Source organism: Aphelocoma coerulescens, chromosome 14 (assembly GCF_041296385.1).
Source record: "Aphelocoma coerulescens isolate FSJ_1873_10779 chromosome 14, UR_Acoe_1.0, whole genome shotgun sequence".
NCBI classification, from domain to species: Eukaryota; Metazoa; Chordata; class Aves; order Passeriformes; family Corvidae; genus Aphelocoma; species Aphelocoma coerulescens.
Window position 1 is genome coordinate 9,001,386 of NC_091028.1, and position 20,593 is coordinate 9,021,978.

Here is a 20,593-nt window from a genome sequence, read left to right on the forward strand (position 1 = left end):
AGCTGGCCCACAGCAGTTTTAGCAGGCCATGGGGTTCTGTAGCCACTCCGTTGGCTGCAGTGCAGCAGTAGCATGGGGCGCAGGTGCTGTGTGAGGGCTCGGCCAGCCAGACACGGGGGGCCGCTGCTGTGGCCCCCGGCCCGGCCATGACTGCAGCCCCACTGCCCTGGGATGGCTCTGCAGGGAGCAGGACCCCAGAAGCCTGACTGTGAGACCCCCATGAGCTGACACATGGGGCTGCCCCAGCGTCCGTGTCAGATCTTTGGGACATGTCTGTACCCTGCGCCAGGCTGTGCGTGTGCTGAGCTCACACTGCTGCTCCTCAGCTCGGCTTGGCATCGGTTGGGTCTCAGTTCTGGCTTTTCCATGTCCCTTTGGTTGTTTTTTTGATTTGCCGCTTTTTCCCCCCTTTCTTTTATTTTATTTTCTTTGTTTCTTTTATTTTTTTTTTTTTGGCGGCGCTGAGCATGTCTCTATTATTTTGATTCTTTTCATTTTGTCTCTTGTTATGTTTTATTATCAGGTTCATGGGAGACTGTAACAATCCCCCAACACTTCCAAAAGATCCCGCTCCCGGCTTACGGGGCTGCTGTGCTAAACGGTGACGCCTCGTCCCATCCGTTCCATTCCCTGCCTCCACCTCCACCTCCACCACCACATTCCCATCAGACTCTTTTCAGTTCCTTTGGCTATCACAGGCTCTCCCCTAGCAGTGCCGACGAGCCGCGTTATGGACAAGGTAGTTCACCGCTCGCTTCGTGCTCTCCATGGATTTTCCTTTCTTTTCCTTTAAAGCGTGTGTCGAGTCTTTTCTCTCTGCTCGGCCTCTCTCCCTCGCCGGGGCGTTGCAGGGCGTGTGTGTGTGCATGCAGCGTGTGCATGCGCATGCATGCCTGCAGCGGGGGCAGTGGGGGCCCACGGGTGGCACACGCGTGCCATCGCTCCCCCCGCACCCCCGCTCCAGCGCCGCTGTCACACCGTGTGCCCACGGCACATCCCACCCTCCCCACCGCGGTGTCCCCGTGCTCTGCCCACGGTCTCTGCGCTCCTGTCCGGGTGCGTGGGAACCCCCAAAGCACTCACGGCGCTGTGCCGGGGCAGAGCTGGCAGTGTGCTGCCACAGGGACCCTCCGCCAGCCACAGCCTCCCTGCAGGGCCCGGCTCTGACCAGGTTGAAGCTGCGCACGCGGAGCTGGAGGGGCTGCGGCATTTGGGGCTTTCCCAGGGGATGCTCTTGGGGCTGGCTCAGCGCAGGCAGAGCCCACCTGAGCCCTGGGGACCATCCCCGTGACACAGGCAGGTGACGGATGCTGCAGGTCTGTGCGCCGAGAGCACCCAGGAGCAGGGGGTTGCAGGGGTGCAGTCCTTGATGGGTGGGGCCAGGGGTCTTTGCATGTGCCCTGGTGGCAGCAGCGAAGGAGGTTGTGTTGAGGAGCACCGAGTGGCCATGCTGGCACTGGGGACAAGGGAGCACTTCTTTTCCCCGGGGCTTTCTCTCCTGGTGGGGTTGCACAGAGCTGCACAAGCCCAGGCTCCTCATGGTGTGACCGTGGCACATGCAGCTCAGGGATGTCCCAGCCTGATTTGGTGTGGCCATTTGTCCCCCACTGTGCTCCTTCAGTGACTTTATCACCTTGTAACACCTGTCCCCTGCTATGGTCGGTGCTGATGGAGTGAGCAGCTCCGTGAACGGAACTGGCCTGGTTGGCAGTGGGGTGACAATGTCCCACAGATGGTGGCAGTGTGGCAGTACCCCACGGCTGGCAGTGAGATGGTAACACCCCATGGCTGGTGGCGGGGTGGCAGTGCCCCATGGCTGGCAAGGCAGTGGCTGAGCTGTGGTGGGGCTGTTGCAGCACTGGCCTCGTAGGGCGGTTGTCCACCTCATCTCATGCTGTTTTACCCCCTGGACCCAGAGCTGGGTGTCCCTGGTGCAAGTGGGACCTGGCAGAGGTGGTCAGCACAGTGAGATGGTGCGGAGCCGTGCCCAGGGGTGACCCTCAAGCTGTGCCCCAGAGGAGGGCCAGGTCCTCTCATCCACCACTGTGTCCCCTGTGTGTCACCAGGGTTTCAACACCCGGTACCTGGCCCTGCATGGCCCCCGTGTCCCCCCAGATGGGTGCAGGCAGCTGCAGGGACATGGCCAGCACTGCCTGGGATGGGGGACAGTGGGGTGGGGACCCTGGTCCCCACTGCTCAAGTTTGCCCAGCTCCCTTTGCTCTCTGCACTTGGTCATGTCCCCATCCTGTTCTGTGAAGGGATGACACAGTCCCTGTCCCTTGTCCAGGCTCAACCAGGGCACCAGAACACCCCACTGTGTCTGGTGGCAGGTAGGGGATGCTCTGCACGATGGGGGCCCAGGACTGGTCACTGTCACCTCTGCCAGCTTGGGGTGGGACAGGGCCCTAGTATGGCTCTGGCATCCCTGGGCACGGACACAGCCGGGGTCTCCATACCTTCCCTGTGGGGTTGTTCCCACGTGCAGCAGTGCCAGTCCTGGGGCCATGGTCACCTGCCCCGTGCCAAACCTGTGCGAGCCCAAGCACGGAGCCACGCACCTGACAGCCGCTCTCTCTGCTCTGCCACCAAGGGTCCCGTGGGGCCGACATGAGCCCGTCCCACCTGTCACCGTCACAGGGCGGATCAGCCGCGCCAGCCCCCACTGAGGAGATCTGGGTGCTGCGGAAACCCTTCGCAGGTACGGCGAGCGCATGGCTAGGACCGGCTGGGAAGGGAAGCACGTGCCAGGACGTGGCAGTGGCTCCAGTGGGGCATGGCCACACCACGGCGTCCCCTGACGGCAGGGCTCAGAGCCCTGACAGCCTCTCCTCTCTCTGTGCAGGTGGTGACCGCAGCAGCCTGGGCAGCACGGGCAGCGTGGCCTCTGCGCGCAGCTCGGGGAGCGGGCAGAGCGCGGGCAGTGGGGCGCACGCCCTGCACGCTGGCTCCGAAGGCGTCAAGGTAAGGCGAGCCCCGAGGCAGCTGTGCCAGCTGCTGTGCCACTTGGCTGCAGTCCTGCAGCGTTTGCTGCCTGCCCTGACCACGGCTGGGACTGACGCTTGACCGGGTGCTGTGCAGTCCCATCAATACCCTGTGTGCCACCAGCTATGCTGTCACCGACAGTGGCCACCAGCGTGTTCCCTCCACCTGGCCCCTGACTGCTGCCTGGGCCTGGGCTCAGCCCCTGGCAAAACATTCCACAGGTCCATCCAGGGCTGCTGTGCCGTGTCTCTGCTGCCGCTTGCAGGGGCCTCTGCACTGCGCTCTGCACTGCACGGCTGCCACCAGCACGGCACACTGCCACCAGTGCACTGCTGCCTGCTGCCACCAGCACGGCACACTGCCACCAGCACCATGCACTGCTGCCACCGGCACACTGCACTGCACTGCCCTGCACACGCTGCTGCCACCGGCACGGCACACTGCCACCAGTGCACTGCTGCCACTAGCATGGCATGATGCCACCAGCACCAGGCACTGGCACACTGCACTGCACAGCACACCCTGCTGCCACCAGCACCACACCCTGCACCGCACGCTGCCCTGACACCACTGGCACACAGCCCCCCGCACTGTGTGCACTGACCCTGAGCTGTGCCATTCCCTGGCGACGGCACCCACCAGCCCACCGACCCCAGCACCCGTCAGCCCACGTCCCCCGGCACCCTGCCTGCCATGCCCACGTGCCCCTGAGCCACACCATGCTGCCAGCCAGGGGGGCTCCGTCTTGTGGGCACAGGGCACCCCACAGCCCGTGCCGTCAGCCCGGGCTGAGCATGTGCCAGGCTGGATTTGGGGTGCGGCAGTGCCGTGGGCTCCTGCTGCTGGCAAAGCACCATCTGCTGCACCCGCGGCTCCTGCTCTCCCCGCTGCAGCCGAAATCTGCTGCAACCCTCCCTGCCCACCCTCGCTCGAGCTGGCGGCACCCGCAGCACCCGCGGCACCCGCGGCACCCGCGGCACCCGCGGCACCCACGGCACCCGCGGCACCCACGGCACCTGCGGCACGCACCCCCCGGCCCGCCGGCCCCCTCCGCCCGCCTCACTCCTGCCTGCTCTCCCCCCTTCTCGGGGTGTTTTTCAGCTGCTGGCAACGGTCCTTTCCCAGAAGGCTTCTGCGCAAGAGTCTGCCGTGGGCGATGGGCCGGCCAAGGCGCAGGACATCCCCGCAGGTGCGTGCTGCGGCCGCCCGGCTGCCGGAGCAGGAGGAGCCCTGGCCGTGCCGTGGATCCAGGGATTTGTCTTTTTTTTTATTGCCACGGCACCCGTCGCCAGAAGAAAAACGTGTGGGTAAAAAATGACTCTCTCGCCTTTCGGCTGCTGCCAGGCCTTCTCCTGCCTCGGTTAGTGGGGGCCCGTGGGGGGCGGGGGGCGGCATGGGGCGGGCAGGGGGGGCACCGCTGCTCCCCGGCCCCTTCCCTTCCCTGGCCCCCCGCCAGCCCTGCTGGAGCCCGAGCCGGGATCCCCCCCCGCCACCGCCGTCTGGGGGGCTGCGGGGAGCATGGCCACGCCGCGGGGGTGCCCACGCCACGGGGGTGGCACGTGCCTGGGAAACGGGGGGACAGACGGGAGAGGCACACATGGGGGTGGGCGTGGGGGGATGCCCAGAGCTGCCTGGGCTGCGGGGAGGGAGGAGGCTGCGGGCAGAGAAACCTGGGGAGGGGGATGCACTCAGGGGAGGGGGTGCGCACATGGAGGGGGGTGCACATGCGGGGAGGCGGGTGCAGACGTTGCCAGGGAGAGGGGGAAACATGCTGGAGCGATGCAGACGCAAGTGGGATGCAGACGTGAGGGATATGCACACGGCAGAGGGATGCACATGTGAGGAGGATGCCCACGCGAGTGGGATGCAGATGCCCGAAGGATGCACACACAAGGAGGATGCACACACAAGGAGGATGCACACACACACACACACACACACACACAGAGGGAAGATGCAGTTGCTGGTGGGGGGGAGGGGGCTTCTCTTGCTCATTCTGTTCAGAAATATGAGGCAAAAATTTCCAGGCAGCTCTCCTTACCCTGGAGGGTGGGCACCAAGGGATGACCGTGGGAGGGAACCAAGGGATGAACCACTCGTGCCAGCCCGCCTGGCTGGTGGCAAGGCCAGAGAAGTGGGGCCAGAGGGTTTTGGGCAGAGGCACCCCTCCGGCTGCTGCCTGGGCACCAGGGACACTCGCTCTGGAGGAGAGGTCTGGCTGGGTCCCACTGCTCAGGGCCGTGCTGGATGGAACAGCTCACCTGCCCATCCCCGAGGAGCAGAGCCCTGTGCAGGGCACCATGGGGTGCTCCGGGCTGCTGCGCTGGGGTGGGTGTCACTCTCTGATGCCTGCCTTGGCCCTGCCAACCTGGGGGTGTGGTTGTGGCATCCTGCCCAGGGCAGGGCTCGGCTCTCCCTTCCACTTGGCCAGAGGCCAGGGGTGGCAGCCCCGGCCCCGCTGACCACTGCCCCTCCGGCAGGTTCGTCACGGTCTCAGAGTGTGGCCAGCTCCCCCTACGCCCCCCAGCCCCCTGCTGAGCCCCAACTGAAGAAAATGGAGCCGCCGTCGGAGGGGAAGGTGAGCGGGGAGCGCTGGGTGCCGTGGGGAGCATGTGGTAAGGACAGCTTGGGGGACATGGGCAGGAGTGGCAGGTCCCCATCCCCAGAGCTGCCCCTATCCATCTGTCCTTCTCACTCCAGAGCTCCGAGGCTGTATACCAGTGGCTCTGCAAGTTCCAGCTGCAGCTCTACGCGCCCAACTTCATCAATGCTGGCTACGACATCACCACCATCAGCCGGATGACGCCGGAGGTGAGGCTGGGGGCAGTGGGAGGGGGGCACAGCTGGAGCCGGGCGTCACTGACCACCCTCTCTGCCCCAGGACCTCACGGCCATTGGTGTCACCAAGCCGGGGCACAGGAAGAAGATCGCCTCCGAGATCAACAACCTCAACATCCCTGAGTGGCTGCCCGAGTACAAACCGGTGAGGGCTGTGCAGGGCCAGGGGGACTGAAGCCACATCCATGGTGGCAACGAGTCCCCTCCTCCTGGTCCCTTCCAGGGAGGGGTGGCACTGGATGAGGGGTGGGAGCTGGCTCCATGGTTCCAGAGATGCCCATGTCCCCTCCTGACACCTCCCGAGGGACCATCAGGCTGGTGTCAGCTCTCATCATGTGGATGTGACACCATGTCCCCCGACACCCCTCCTGCCCCAATGTCTGGGCACAGTGAGAGGCTTCCCATGGGAATAGGGCTGGGAATGGCCCAGGATGCTTGTGAAGCACAGGGACAGCACAGGGACAAGGGGAGTCTCCTGGGGCTGTGATCGCCCAGCAAGATGGGATCTCCTTTGTGCCAGGGGTGCTGTGGTGCCTGGGGTGCCGGGGCCAGACCCTGCTGCCAGCTGGTGCTGAGCTGTGCCCCACACCCCACCCCAGGCCAACCTGGCACTGTGGCTCTCCATGATTGGCCTGTCCCAGTACTACAAGGTGCTGGTGGAGAATGGCTACGAGAACATCGACTTCATCACCGACATCACCTGGGAGGACCTGCAGGAGATCGGCATCACCAAGCTGGGTAAGGCCCCGCGCGCGGCACTGGCTGCAGTGGCCTTGGCAGTGACACTGATGGCATGTGCCGCCCCCAGGCCACCAGAAGAAGCTGATGCTGGCGGTGAAGAAACTGGCAGAGCTGCAGCGCGCTGAGCTGGGCAAGTATGAGCCGGGCACGCTGAAGAGGAAGGCATCGGGGCCGTGCCCAGAGGTGCTGGCCATCGAGTCCCCCCCACCGGAGCCGCCCGAGTGCCAGTCACCCAAGATGAGCACCTTCCAGGACAGCGAGCTCAGCAGCGAGCTGCAGGTGGCCATGACGGGCGAAGCCCCCGAGGAACCCCCCGAAAAGGCAGCGAACCCCGCGGCCCCCGGTTACCGCTCGCCGCCGGGGCTGGGCGGCCGCGCCCGACTGATGAGCAGCTCGCAGGAGCTGCTGGGGGACGGCCCGCGGGGCCCTCCCGCCGCCGCCATCTCCAAGAGCCAGGAGTACCTGGCGGAGGGGGCCGGGGAGAGCCCCGCTGCGCCGCCCAAGGAGAGCCGCCCGCCCCGGCACGGCCACCCCGTGAAGCGCGCCAGCGTGCCTCCAGTGCCCGGCAAACCCCGGCAGCCCTTCCCAGCCTCCGCCGGGCAGCTGACGCCGCCGCAGACCCCCGGCAAGGCACGACCCTCGTCCCCACAAGGCCCGGCGGCCCCTCACGCCACCGCCAAGGTGAAGCCCACCCCGCAGCTGCTGCCTCCCGGCGAGCGCCCGGCATCGCCCCGCTCCCTGCCCCAGTCGCCCACGCACCGAGGCTTCGCCTACGTCTTGCCGCAGCCCGCCGAGGGCGAGGCGGGGCCGCCGGGGGTGCCCGTCCTGCCCGTCTCGGTGCCCGTGCTGTGCCTGCCGCCGGCTAGCGAGGGCGAGGAGGAGCCGGGCAGGCCGAAGAAGCGGGCGCACAGCCTGAACCGCTACGCCGCCTCCGACAGCGAGCAGGAGCGGGACGAGCTGCTGGTGCCGGACGCGGGGCCCTACGCCACCGTCCAGCGCCGCGTGGGCCGCAGCCACTCGGTGCGGGCACCCGCCGGCGGCGACAAGAACGTCAACCGCAGCCAGTCCTTCGCCGTCCGCCCCAAGAAGAAGGGGCCCCCGCCGCCCCCTCCCAAGCGCTCCAGCTCCGCCATCTCGAGCGCCGGCATGGCCGAGGACTTTCCCAAGGAGGGTGAGGGCGAGGCGGCCGTCGGAGCCCCGAGCGCCGAGGGCGAGAGCCGCCGGGAGCAGCGGCGGGCGAGCGACCTGGGCGGCAGCGTGGACACGGGCAGCGCCGGCAGCGTGCGCAGCATCGCGGCCATGCTGGAGATGTCCTCCATCGGCGGCGGGGCCCGCGGGCTGGCGCTGCAGAAGCCACACGTGGCAGCCGGGCCGGGGCCGGCGCCGGCCAAGGCGCCCGAGGGCTACTACCTACAGCCGGGCCCGCCCCCGGGCAGCCCCGACCGCGCCCGCGTGGCCACCGTCCTGGCCACCGTCAAGCATAAGGAGGCCATCGGGCTGGACGGGGAGGTGGTGAACCGGCGCCGGACCATCAGCGGCCCCGTCACCGGGCTGGTGGCAGCCGCCCGCCGCGAGCGCGCCGACAGCGTGCGGTCGGAGGCGGCCGCCGACGGCTCCGGCGAGCGGCTGCGGGTGGAACGGGGCGGCTCCCCCGACGGCATCCCCTTCGCCGAGGACGGCACCCTTACCATCAAGCAGCGGCCGCGGCCCCTGGGGCCGGCCCGGGGGGACACGGGCGAGGGGCTGTCCCCGGCCCACCGCCACGGGGACCTGGCCAAGGTGGAGGCCAGCGCCACGCTCAAGCGGCGGATCCGGGCCAGGCAGAGCCAGCAGGACGGCGTCCGCTTCGTCCTCACCGAGTCCGACACCGTCAAGCGCCGGCCCAAAGCCAAGGACAAGGAGCCGGCGCTGGAGCCGGCCACGCTCGCCGTGTACCAGAACGGCACCGGCACCGTGAAGCGGCGGCCGGCCTCGGAGCTGAGCGGGGCTGAGCCGCCGCCCACCCCGCCGCCCGCCGCCCGCCCCGACGGCCCCGAGTTCGTCCCGCCACCCGCCGAGCCCAAGAAGCCCTTCAAGCCGCCGGTGTCCCCCAAGCCTGTGCTGACGCAGCCGCCTCAGAAGGTGCCTGGGCCGCCGGTGCCCGTCCCCAAAAAGGTGCCCATCCCAAGCCCCGGCAGCCCAGGTAGGTGCCCCGCCAGGCCCCTGGGACGGGCGCTCCCTGGGGCGGACGCCGGGGGTCCCAGCCGGCCCCGCCGCCCTCCTGCCCCTCTCCCTTCTCTCCGCAGAGGTGAAGCGGGTCCATGGCACGCCGCCCCCGGTGTCCCCCAAGCCCACGCCGCCCCCCACGGCGCCCAAGCCCCCCAAGCCCCACGCCGCCATCCAGTCGGTGAGCGCCAGCTCCACGCCGGCCCCGTCGCCCGCCCGGCAGCTGAGCCCCGCGGCCAAGCCCTCCAGCACCCCGCCCTCGCTCTGCTCCAGCCCCGCCAAGCCCCTGTCGCCCGGCGCGCAGCCCCAGCAGGTGCCGGTGAAGCCGCCGCGCTCCACCATCGCCAGCCCGTCCGTCGACAGTGCCGGCCCCGAGCTGGCGCAGCAGAAGCTGGAGGAGACGAGCGCGTCCCTGGCCGCCGCGCTGCAGGCTGTGGAGGAGAAGATCAAGCAGGAGGACAGTCAGGCGGCAGAGTAAGGGGGTGCAGGGGTGGGTGGTGGTCCCTGGGGAGGGTGTGAGGCCACTCGGTGCCATAAGGACCATGCACAGGGGTCAGGCTTGTGACACCACGGTGGGAGTGGGATGGTGCTGGGGTGATGCTGGGGGACACTGGTGAAGCATCAGGGGACCCTGGCTGGAACCGCACTGGGGAGGTGACACTGAAGGACATCTTGCTGGAGCAGCATGGGCATGTGGGTGCACTGGGGCCTGTCTTGGAGAGGGGACACTGCGGACATGGAGCCAGAACACTGTGCCATGGCACTGGGTACACAGTGCTGGGCACTGCAGCGCAAAGGGGCAGGTGGGCCGTGCCGTGGGGTGGAGGGGGCTGTGCCGTGTCCCTGTCCTGTGCACTGCCCTGACCTGTCTCTGTCACTCCCCAGCTCAGCCGTGGAGTCGAAGAGCACCGTGAGCATCCTGGACGACATCGGCAGCATGTTCGACGACCTGGCGGACCAGCTGGATGCCATGCTGGAGTGAGGGGCGCCAGAGCCCCGCGAACCTCAGGGCTTACGTGGGCACAAGGGCACAACAATCCACGACCCCCCCGGCCCCGCCGCCCTCTCCCCGTCCCCTTTGTACAGCCGTCCCCTCCTGGACATCCCGTCCCTCGGGGTTTGCACAAAGAAGAAGATACCTCAGGATTGTGCTCACGGACTCGGCGCCGGCTCCGGCAGGACTCCCTTTTGCAGAAGCAAAAAAGCAAAAACCACAGAAATAAAACCCAACAGAAGAAACAAAGCAACACGCTCCGGACCGAACCGCTGCTGGGGCTCCGGGGGGCTCCCGACTCACCTGTCCGGTGGCCGCCTGCGCCCTGCCAGCCCCGGCGCCGTGGGTCACCGCGACCCGAATGTAGCACAAGCCCTGCCCGGCGCGGTGGCTCCGCCAGCCACGTGTCACCGATGGCGTTTGCTGGTGGCGGGGCCGGGTGGGCAAATGCACTTGGGTTTCTTTGCTCCGTTTTTAATTTTGATTTTTAAACCTTGTTTTCTTTCTCGGTCGGCGTTGGCGGGGGCGGGCAAGGCTGGCGGTGGCCCCAGGGGCAGCAGGACGTGCCCCTGCCTGGCCCCTCCCTGCCCAGGGACAGGACGGTGATAAGCTATAAAAAAAAGTATTAATTTATTGGAGGGGAAAAAAATAAATAAAAAAAGATATAAAGGAGATTTCCCCCAACCCCAAAATAATAAAAAGAAATAAACTTTAACAAATATATATTTAAAAGATTTAAAAATATTAGCAATTATATATAAAGCAGTTTAAAAGAAATCAAGAGAAAACTGGATTTTAGCTTGAGAAAAACTATTAGATTATACTAAGCTGTGTGTCTTGTGGCAAACTCATTCTAAGAGTAGCACAATATTTACCTTTTCTCTGGGTGGAAGGTACGTGCGAGCGGTTCTGGTCAGGTTTTCCGTTGGGATTCAGTGTCGCGTCTTTCTTTTTCCACCGTTACGAACTCAAAGGATGTGCCTTGTTTTATGGAGGTTTTGTTAATTCTTACACTGGAGGTGTTTCATTTCTTTTGGAGTGTCTTCAGGGTTTGGTTTTGTTTCTTTTTATTGCTTTTGTTGTCGGTCTCTGTCTGGGTGTGTGTGGGTGTGCGTGGGTGTGCACGCGGGGTGCGTGTGCTCGCGTGTGTCCTGCGGGATGCACCGCTGTATATTCCTGTATAAACTGGAGTTGGAGTCTGGTTCAGTCGCTTGAGTCCTGATGAATGCATTTTTTGCTTGTGGTTTCCAAACAAAAGTGTTGCTGTTCCTTTCTTTTCTTGAGACGTAGAGTGGTCTCTCCCTCCTTCCCTCTCCCTCCCTGCCCTCTTTCCCCTGTCTCTTCTGTTGTGGTCGCTGATCCAGATGTGTTTGGCACAACTTTGAAATTTCTTTAAAAAAAAAAAAACCAACAAAACACAAAAAAAGACTTTAAAAATAATTAAAAAAAATAACTAAATCACCCGCCTGAAAATATCTGTTGAAAAGAAAAAAAAATATGTATCTAAAAAAAAAAAATCCATAAAGTTCTACATGATGGATATATACATATATATATTTTTTATGATTAAGTTATGGACTCTGTATCGTATCCCATCTGTCCAGCTCTGCATCTTGGTGCTGCTCCCTGCTCTTCTGTGCTTAGATTTCACCTCTACTTGTCTTTATTCTTCCTATTCTGAATTGTAGATGGCTCGTGGTGCTGTGAAGACGTTTGCTCCTATACCAAGTCTGGCAACAAATATTTAAACAAAAATAAAAAAATAAAACCCCTGCCGGGCTGCCACCACTGTTTGTGTCCCCAAGCCCTCCCGAGTCCTCGTGGTGTGCCGGGTGTTCGGTGTTGTGCCGGGTGTTTGTGCCGCTCGGTCCAAGAGCACCGCTGGGTGCCTCTGTGGGGTGCTGGGGCCGGGCTGGGACCTGTCCCAGTTGAGGTGTCTGGGCCCTACACCCCAATTTTTACCCCAAGAAGCCAGTGCTGGCTGCTGGCTCCCTGCAATAACTCACACTGGGCAGGAACAACTCTTTCTGCTTTTATTGTCAATGAAGAAATAATCAAATCTATATTACAATCTTAAAAACAGTAGAAAATGTGAGTAAAAATGCAACGGAGGCTTTTTGTCTTTAATGTGGAGACCATTATTACAGGGTGGTGAACAATGGGCTTGTGGAACTTGATTTGAGAACTAGCTGTGGCATAAAAATCGTACCTGGCTACTCAAGGAAACACCTCTTCCCAGATGGATCAGCCCGGCGCCTTGGCAGTAAAATTAAATACTAGAGACAGAAAGGGGTCGGGTGCCCACCCAGGGTATGGCCTAAAGCTCAGTCCTGCCACAGACAGAGGCCCAGCCTCCCGGTGTCACCGCTGGGACACGCGGATCCATCCAGTCCTGGCGCTGGCCAAGGGCACGCGTCTGGCCCCAAGCCCCAAGGCTCAGTGTCACCCCAGTCACAGCCTGGGAGTGTCCCCAGCTGGGGGGACACAGGCAGAGAAGGGCACTGGCATTGGAACAGCTTCCTCTTTTCCAATCATCTGGGGCAGATCTGAGGGAACACCTGGAGTGTCCATGGGGCAGAGCCGTCCGGAGAGCTGCCAGCTGGGGTCCCGGGGGGAGCCAGCCAAGGGGCAGCAGCAGCAGGCAGTGGTCGGTGCAGGAGGAGCTGCAGCAGTCGTTTCAGTGGTGTGGTCACCCACAGGCCGATGGAGGGGAGAGTTTTTGGTCTTTCAGTGTGCAGGACTCATGTGACGCTCTCGTTAGCACGTCCAGACCTGCGGACAGACAACGGCACCGCGGGCGGTGACTCCTGAGCAGCCCTGTGGGCTTCTCCTCATCCCCCATGGAGCTTCCCTTTGGGCTGCCAGCATCCACAACACTGTCAGGAGGGAAAACTCCCACCCATGGAGAACCATCCCCTTGTTTCATAGAATCCCAGAATCGTTCAGGTTGGAAATGACCTCCAAGATCATCGAATCCAACCTGTGTCTGATCCCCACCTTGTCACCCAGCCCAGAGCACTGAGTGCCATGTCCAGTAATTTCCTGGACACCTCCAGTGATGGGGAGTCCACCACCTCCCTGGACAGCCCCTTCCTTAGCAACCCTTTTCCATGAAGACATTCTTCATGTCCAACCTAAACCTCCCCTGGCACACCTTGAGGTTACGTCCTCTTGTCCTGTCACTTGTTCCCTGGGAGCAGAGCTCAACCCTCACCTGGCTCCACCCTCCTGTCACTTTGAAGACAGCTCCTAACTCGTTTAATGTCCTAATTCCAGCACTGGATGAGCCCAAACCATTCAGGAGGAGCCTGAGGAAACCCACCTTTACAGTGCTGTCCACGGCACCGGAGAAGAGGCGGCCACGGGACACGGCGAGGGCGGTGACACTGCCCTGGTGGCGCAGCAGCGTCTGGGTGCAGATCATGTTGTCCATGCTCCACACCTGCAGGGACATGGGGAAGCGTGAGCTGAGCACAGCCCAGAGCACTGGGAGGGACAGGGATGCTGTGTGTCACGGGTGACAGAGGTGACACACGTGGAGGCCCCGTGAGCCGGAGGGCTGGGGATCCCCGCCCGCCCTTCCCTCGAGGCTCCCTGGGCTGTCCCAGGCTCTGGCTGCAGCCGCCCAGCCCCGCACACGTACCCTGAGCGAGCGGTCATAGGACGCGCTGAAGACTTTGGTTTGATCGGGTGTGGAGATGACAGCGAGGGCGTAGACTGTCCCCACGTGCCCGGTCAGCGTGCGGACCTGCTCCTTAGTCTCGATATCCCAGACCTGTGGGACAGAGCCGGGCTTGGGGATTGCACTGGGCTGACGCCACCGAGCTCCCCTCTGAGAGGTGTTTCCGCCTGCATGCACTCCTCCAGGTGGGTGCTGTGCCCGAGGGCACAGGCAGAGCCAGGTGCCCATCTCCACACCCCTCTCCCCCATTCCCAAGCCAATCTCAGCCGAGCCTTACGTGGATGAGGTTCTCGTAGGTGCCGCACACGATGTGGTGGTTGGTCACAGCGATGGAGTACACGCTGCCTCCTGACGTCTGCAGCACATGCACACACTCCAGGTTCCGGATGTCCCAGATCTGAGAGAGACGGAGCAAAGGCAGGATGAGACCCTTTTCCAGAGGGGAGATCCCTTCCAGTCATTCTGCCACACACAGAGTCAGCCTGGCTCCATGTGTGCCCAGATCCCACCTTTAGGGACAAATCTATCCAGCTGGGAATGTTCAGCACTGACAAGCAAATCCCTGCTGTGTTATTTAGCTGCCCAACTTTGAATATCCAGGGGCTGGAAAGGTTGTGAAGACTTCACACCCTTTGTGTGTGACTGCACACACACGTACACACACAGCCCAGTCCTTGACAGCACTAAAACCCAATGCAAGCAAATTAACAGGGATTCATTAACACTAAGAAGGGCAACTTTCAATTTTCTGCCAGATGCTGAGAGGTGAACTATTCATCAAAACCTGAGCCAGCACAGAGGAGGGAGGGCACTGGGAACCTTCACACGGATTTATGGTAACTCTGCAGCCAGACAGTGACCTTCCCCCGTTATCAGCAGGAGTGTCAGTGCAGATAAGGCTGTGGCAGCCGTGAGGCGCCATGGCTGAGGCCCCATTTCATCCCAGTGAGCCTCCCCAGCAGCTCCCAAGGCCCAGCCTGCAGAGATGGAATCAGCACAGGAAAATCCCACGTGTCAGCAGTGCTCTCACACCCCAGCAGCTGCCTCTGGTTCTGCTGCCCCAATGCAGAGCACAGAGAGGCACAGGGAGAGGTGGCTCAGGGTGTCACCAGTGCCAGGGTCCCACCTTGATGGTCTGGTAAGATCCACTGTAGAGATAGTTCTGGGAAGCCACCAGTGCTCGCACCCAGTGGTTGAGACCTGTCAGCTCCTTCTTCAGCTTGAGCTCAGTACCCACAATATCCCACACCTGTGGAAAGCAGGGACAAACCACACACATGGAGAGGAATCTCACTGGGGCTGGGGAGGACACGGACAGCAGTGCCCACCCCCGCCCGAGGCCCTCACAGCTCCTGTGGGGATCCTTGTGCCAGCTCTCCTGCCTGATGGGAATTGTCTGATCCCACTGACTTGCCGACAAAACCCAGTGAACTGCTGAGTAGGCACATTCTCTGAGGGAGCCAGCCTGGAGCCTGCATTATTGCTGGCAGAGACCCTTCCCGAGCAGAGCCACAGGCTGCAAAACCTAAACCACAGCTGCAAGGAACTGCCCTGCACTTCCCCTCCCACAAAGCTCTTCTCCCACCCCTGGCACGCAGGGACTGGCAGATCTCACTCCCCCCACTCTGAGCCTGCTTGGCTCATTGGCAGGAAGTGGCCAGGGATGACAAACCCAAAAGGCCCCAAATTCTCCTTGTGCTGTGTGGCTGCTCCAGCCCTGAGCCCTGTCCAGAGCTGAACCATTGCAGGCCCCAAATAAAGAAAAGAGCACAGTCCTCTTACAGATGGACAGGCCCATAAGCTGTCTCACCAGGAGCTGGAAGCAGAACCACGGGAATCCAGCCAAGGCTTTAAAGGGCAGCCTGAAAAGCTGTTCCCTGATTTCTGCATGTTTTAGGTAGGGAACGCAGACTCAAGATCCTTTGGAGGCGGTTGCAAAACAGGCAGACTGAATCTCCAGCCCTTTCTGGAGCCCAAACACAATTCCCAATGGTCTGGGCAGGTCTCTTGGGGGTCTGAGGACACACACGCTCAGGAACTGCCAGGATGCTCCAGCTGCAGCCTCAGGTTTACAGAGTTGGAAGAAATACAGCGTTTTTGCAGCCAGAGAACAGCTTTGCCTTGAGCACAGAGCATGGGCTAAACCTCTGCAGTGCTGGCTGCTCTGTGGCTCAGGAGAGCTTAGCAACAAGGTCACCCACAGGTCAAAATGCCACTTTCTTCCTCTTTGGACACTTCTGCCTGAGAGTTTGTACTCCTGGTGCCCAACCAGCCCCAGAGGAGGCCCCGAGCTGTACCTTGATGGCTTTAAGGGAGCCACTGAAGAGCATGTTGTGTGAGGAGACCAAAGTGCAAACAGGATTGTCGTGTGCTCGGATCGTGTTCACCTTCTGCAGGTTTTGAATATCCCAGACCTGCAAAGAGGAATCACAGAATCATGGAATGGTTTAGGTGGGAAAAGCCCTCTAAGATCAAGTCCAGCACTGTCAAACCCACCAAAGCAGAGCACCCATGAGGGCAGGGCAGGCCCCTCGTGCTGAGGCCCTTCCTCTGCCTCTGGAGGCAGGGAATGACGCACAGGCAGCACAGGTCACTTGTCTGAGCCACTGTCCTGGCTGATCAGGATCAACCACCCTGCCCCAGCTCAGAGCAGCAGCCTCCTGCACTCAGGCAGGAGCTGGGAGTGGGAAACCCAGTCCGTAGGAAACCCCCAAACCCAAGCCAGGAGTGCAGGCAGTGGATAGAGCCCACGAGGGTTATCAATCCCACAGCACTGGCAGAGGAGGGACACAGGCCCTGCTGCAGAGCAGGCATGGAGGCCCCGTACTCACGATGATGGTGCAGTCAGCAGAGCCACTGTACAGCTTGTTCCTGCAATGACACCGGGACACAAAGCGGGGTCACCAAGGGACAGCACCATGTGCAGGGTCCCACCTCGTCCCCAGGCACTGGGGGGGACAGGAGCTGCAGCCCCATGGCCTTGCTGGGCCAAGGCTGCACACACCCACCCCAGAGCAGGCCCAGCTCCCATGGGAGGCCAGGCTGGACTGGCCCTTGGAGCAGGGAGCCAAGCACCCCGCTGGTGACCAGGGGAGGAAACCAGGACATGGAGGAGACCAGAGAGACATGCTCTTTGTCCATTTTTCCAGAGTAAAGAGGCCACTCTTTACTGAACCTCCCATGCATAACTAGGCACAGGCAGGACAGAGGATGGGAATTGTGAGGGCATGATCAGGAGCCCCAGGGCTGTCCCCACTCTCCCCAGGGGCAGGTGTCCCTCCCCACTCACCCCTGGATGCAGAGAGCCAGTACAATTCCATCATGACCCTCCAGGGTCTTTTGGCACTTGTATGTGGTACAGGTATCCCACACCTAACAGGAAACACAAGGCAGCAGCTGGAGCCCCGGGCAGGATGTCAGCACCCGGAGCAGGAAACTGCCTGGCTGTCACTTGGGCACTGCATGCCGGGCCCCCAGGCCTGGGAGGCCTGGCTAGGAAAGGGAATGCACTGCAGAGGGTCAGGCTGAAGCTAATGACACACAGGACAGCAGCAGGAATCAGCTCTGCCTCCCTCAGCCCAGGCCAACACAACACACTGAGACAAAGGAGCAGCACTCAGCTCCTGCTTTAGCACTTCCCACCCCATCCCAGGGCTCCAATGGCACAGCACAGCTTCCTCTGCCACTGCCAATGGCTTTCTCCTTGAGCACACACTGCTCTCTCAAGAGGAACATGGGAATGTGGTGCCCAGAGCAGCCAGGACAGGGGAGAAATCTGCTTTCCTTGCCTAAAGTATTGCAATATCCATTTTCTTCCATGTGGCTTTAGAACCAAGGAAACTAAAGCTAGAAACTAAACCAAAGCTCTGCTCCTGGCAGGGTTAGTCACGGCAGCCCATGAGGGTCCCCAGCCTGGCCAGCAGCCACCACGGTGACACTGGGAAGGGCTGTTGAGGCAGCACTGGGGCAGTGCTGTCAGTTTGAGTTACTGAAAACAGGACAAAGAAAAACAAACATGCCATAAAATAGGGAAAGGACACATTGGATCAGGGAAAAATGTTTTGTTCTAAGATGACTTTTTGTAACAGAGGAACATAAAATTAGAAGCTGAAATAGTCCTGAATACCCTAAACACCACATAAAGCAAAACCAGCAGCTGCAGGAATGAGATTCTAATCAGGGCTTTGCAAAGATCTCTGTTTGTCTCTCAATTTCACTGTCACATAATGTTTCCTTGCAGAGAATTTTGTCCAACTATAATCACAAAGAATCATTTGATTCTTTGGAGGAAACTTTAGGAAGCAACATCCCCCCACCCCACAAATGAGCTCAGCTTCTGTTCCATGTGCAAATGCAGAAGGTGCACAGAAGAGGGAAGCTCTTACCTTAATGGTTTTGTCTGAGGAGCCACTGAAGAGCAAGTCTCCTATGGAGTACACACACAAACACCACACGGGGCCCTGGTGGCCCACAAAGGTCCCCTTGCACTTGAAGATCTGCTGAGGATCATAGGCTGCAGAAAAGAGAGCCAGATGAGGGAAGGAGAGCAGTGCTGCTGCTCTGCACACCTGTGACAGCACCCAGGAGGGCTCCCTGGGCATCCCCCATCCCCAGCCTGACGGAATGGCGACCACAGGGATACTCACATCCAAGGATGCCCATGTTGAGCCGAGCATTGATGTGGGAGAGCTCATCCTGAAAAACATAACAAGCTGTGTGAGCTGCGAAGCCATCCAGGCCAACCTGCCCTGGGCATGGCTTTGGGACTGTCCCCTCCACTGCTACAACCCTTCTTGTCTTCTTGACTCCCAGAGGGCCCTTCCTCAGTGGCCGACTCATTCCTCTGACCAGAGGTCTCTCCTCTATGACTCTGTGACTGCCACCATCCCTCTGTCACCTCCCTCCAGAGACCACATGGCTCTGACAGCACCTCAGACCTGCACTAAACTCTTCAGTATTCAGACAGGCCCAGAAATACCTTTCAGAATATACTGTCCTCACTCTGCTTGGATCTGCTTATCTCCCTGCTTTCTGCAGGCAGGGAGGAGGGTACAATGCCCCTGTAAAAGGCCCAGCCTTTGGAGCAGAAGGCTCTCCCCAAAGCCTCCCCCTAGGAGAAGCCTAGTTAGGAGCAGAACCAGCTAACTCCATCCCCGGGCCCCCCCTCACGTTCAGCATGGAGGCGTCCCTGCGGAATTCCATCAGGTCCTCGCTCAGCTTGCTCTGGTTCTCGTCCAGCACATCTGCAAGAGAGGGACAGGCCCACAGTCACTGCAGAGCCACTGATGGCATCCCAGGGAACAGGCAGAGGGCACCCACTGCCACCCAACTCGGAACACACTGCTGCAATCAGCAGGGAAAGAAACCCTGCAATGCACCACCCAAAGAGCTGCCCTGTCCTACAGCTCTGACCACAGAGCTCCTCTGGTGCAGACTCACCAAACTTCAGCTCCAGGTTCTTCTCCAGCTGGTCGATTTTCTCGGAGAGTTTCCCCAGCATGGAGCGCAGGAAGGCGATCTCCTGGTCCTTCTGGGCCATTGCCACCTGCATCTCATGGAAGCGATCGTCTGTCTGCTGCAGGAACTCCTTCAGACCCTCGAACTTGCATGTCTCCAGGTGGGTCTCGTAAGTGTCCTGGTTTCCTATGAACGTGCACCTGAAGGGAAGGCAGATGCTGGCTGGAGCAGGGCTCACGTAGAGATTCCTTGCTCAGCTGGCTCCTCAGTGGAGCTCCAAGGCCTGTGTGGCTCCCCAGCTGCCCTGCTCCTCCTGCCAGCAGCAGGGATACTGTGGTTCATGATCCTTCAAAGGCTGGACTTGATGATCTTGGAGGTCCTTTCCAATTTTAATGACTCTGTGATCTTGCTGGGACAGGCCAACTGCAGGACAAGGGAGGCCAAGCAGCTCCCATTCTTCCAGCCAGGGCATTAGCCCCAAACTGGACTGTCTGTCTGGGCAGTTGCAAGGAAAAGCAGATCTTGGGCAGGAGACAGAGTGTGGTATCAGTTTGCTGTTTTCACCAGGAGCCATAAAAACCAGTGGAAAAAACGGCAGCTGACCTCAGCAGATGCTGACTTGGGCCTGCAGCACAGCACAGAGTCAGGGCTGCTCTGCCAGGACTCGTCTTGCTCTGCCTCTGCCAAGACATGGCTTAGGATCATGGAATCACAGAACTGTTGAGGTTGGAAAAGGCCTCTAAGACCACCAAGTCCACTTGTTCCCCCAAGGCCACCAGTAACCCACATCCCCAAGTGCCACATCTACACAGCACTAAAACTCCTCAGGGATGAGGACTCCACCACTGCCCTGTGCCAGTGCTGGAAGAACTTTTGGTGAACCCTCTTCCTGCAACAGTAAACCCAAGCAGGGGCTCGGGTGACAGGGAACCCTCTGAGGCAGATCAGCACTTCCCTTGCCCTGGGACAAGGATTTGTTGGCAAGACACTGCCACGGTGCTCAAATTACTCTCGTACTCATCCTCCTCTCATCGTGCTCTGACTCTCCTCCAGCTGTTCTTCCGCCTGAGCACTCATCTTCCTCACCCTCCTCTTCACTGGGCACTGTGACCTGCCCGTTCCAACCCAGAGGCTCTGGGGCTGCCTCCTGCAATCCCTGTAACCCCGAGCTCAGCCTCAGGCCAATGCACAGCACTGGGGAGAGCTGCTCAGAGGCCTCGGGGCCACCCCAAGGCTGCAGCAAAAGCATCAGCTCCTTACCCGTATTTGGAGTGGGGGCACTTGATGTGCTCACACTCTTTCAGGTGAGCCTCCAGGTTCATTTTGAGGAGGGGAGGGCAGCTGGGGTTGTTGGGGCAGCGCACGGGCCTGTAATCACAGCTGCTCTCATGATCCCTGCCACGGAGAGAAGCAAAGGCAGGGAAAATCAGCAACAAAGCAAAAATTAATAGGAACGACACAGATCGTCGGGAGAGGAGCAAACCAGCCCTGTGAGGCTGTCAGGTGATCCAAAGCCTCCTGCTCTGAGACTGCAATTCCAGCTTTAAATTCTCATTTGGCCAGAAAATTGAGAGTAATAATAGGCCACATCTTCACAGGGCACATCTACTTCTGCAGCTGATGGGCTGAGCCTTCAGGCAGCCATCAACAACAGGCAACAGACAGGGAAAACAGGGAATGCATTTAGGATGGG

At 60.8% G+C, this 20,593-nt stretch overlaps 2 protein-coding genes across 4 annotated transcripts in view; one reads left to right on the forward strand and one right to left on the reverse strand.

The window, feature by feature from the left end:
* The window catches only part of CASKIN1 (CASK interacting protein 1), a 28,100-nt gene extending 18,343 nt beyond the window's left edge, over positions 1-9,757 (forward strand). Inside the window, exons 11-20 of the mRNA XM_069030159.1 lie at positions 2,592-2,699; positions 2,844-2,962; positions 4,085-4,172; positions 5,464-5,561; positions 5,684-5,794; positions 5,865-5,966; positions 6,421-6,559; positions 6,630-8,744; positions 8,848-9,241; positions 9,653-9,757. Of these exons, the coding sequence (XP_068886260.1) occupies positions 2,592-2,699; positions 2,844-2,962; positions 4,085-4,172; positions 5,464-5,561; positions 5,684-5,794; positions 5,865-5,966; positions 6,421-6,559; positions 6,630-8,744; positions 8,848-9,241; positions 9,653-9,749 (3,371 nt within the window). The 3' untranslated portion in view covers positions 9,750-9,757. The remainder of the gene's footprint in view (positions 1-2,591; positions 2,700-2,843; positions 2,963-4,084; positions 4,173-5,463; positions 5,562-5,683; positions 5,795-5,864; positions 5,967-6,420; positions 6,560-6,629; positions 8,745-8,847; positions 9,242-9,652) is intronic.
* Positions 9,758-11,780: 2,023 nt separating this feature from the next.
* TRAF7 (TNF receptor associated factor 7) overlaps positions 11,781-20,593 on the reverse strand; it is a 29,554-nt gene continuing 20,741 nt past the window's right edge. For all 3 annotated transcript variants that reach the window (XM_069029755.1, XM_069029756.1, XM_069029757.1), the window contains 13 exons: positions 20,161-20,295; positions 18,883-19,100; positions 18,613-18,686; positions 18,090-18,138; positions 17,829-17,956; positions 16,733-16,815; positions 16,275-16,314; positions 15,741-15,857; positions 14,570-14,692; positions 13,721-13,840; positions 13,405-13,536; positions 13,084-13,203; positions 11,781-12,533 (listed from right to left, as the gene is read on the reverse strand). In XM_069029755.1, the coding sequence (XP_068885856.1) occupies positions 12,519-12,533; positions 13,084-13,203; positions 13,405-13,536; positions 13,721-13,840; positions 14,570-14,692; positions 15,741-15,857; positions 16,275-16,314; positions 16,733-16,815; positions 17,829-17,956; positions 18,090-18,138; positions 18,613-18,686; positions 18,883-19,100; positions 20,161-20,295 (1,354 nt within the window). In that variant the 3' untranslated portion in view covers positions 11,781-12,518. The remainder of the gene's footprint in view (positions 12,534-13,083; positions 13,204-13,404; positions 13,537-13,720; positions 13,841-14,569; positions 14,693-15,740; positions 15,858-16,274; positions 16,315-16,732; positions 16,816-17,828; positions 17,957-18,089; positions 18,139-18,612; positions 18,687-18,882; positions 19,101-20,160; positions 20,296-20,593) is intronic.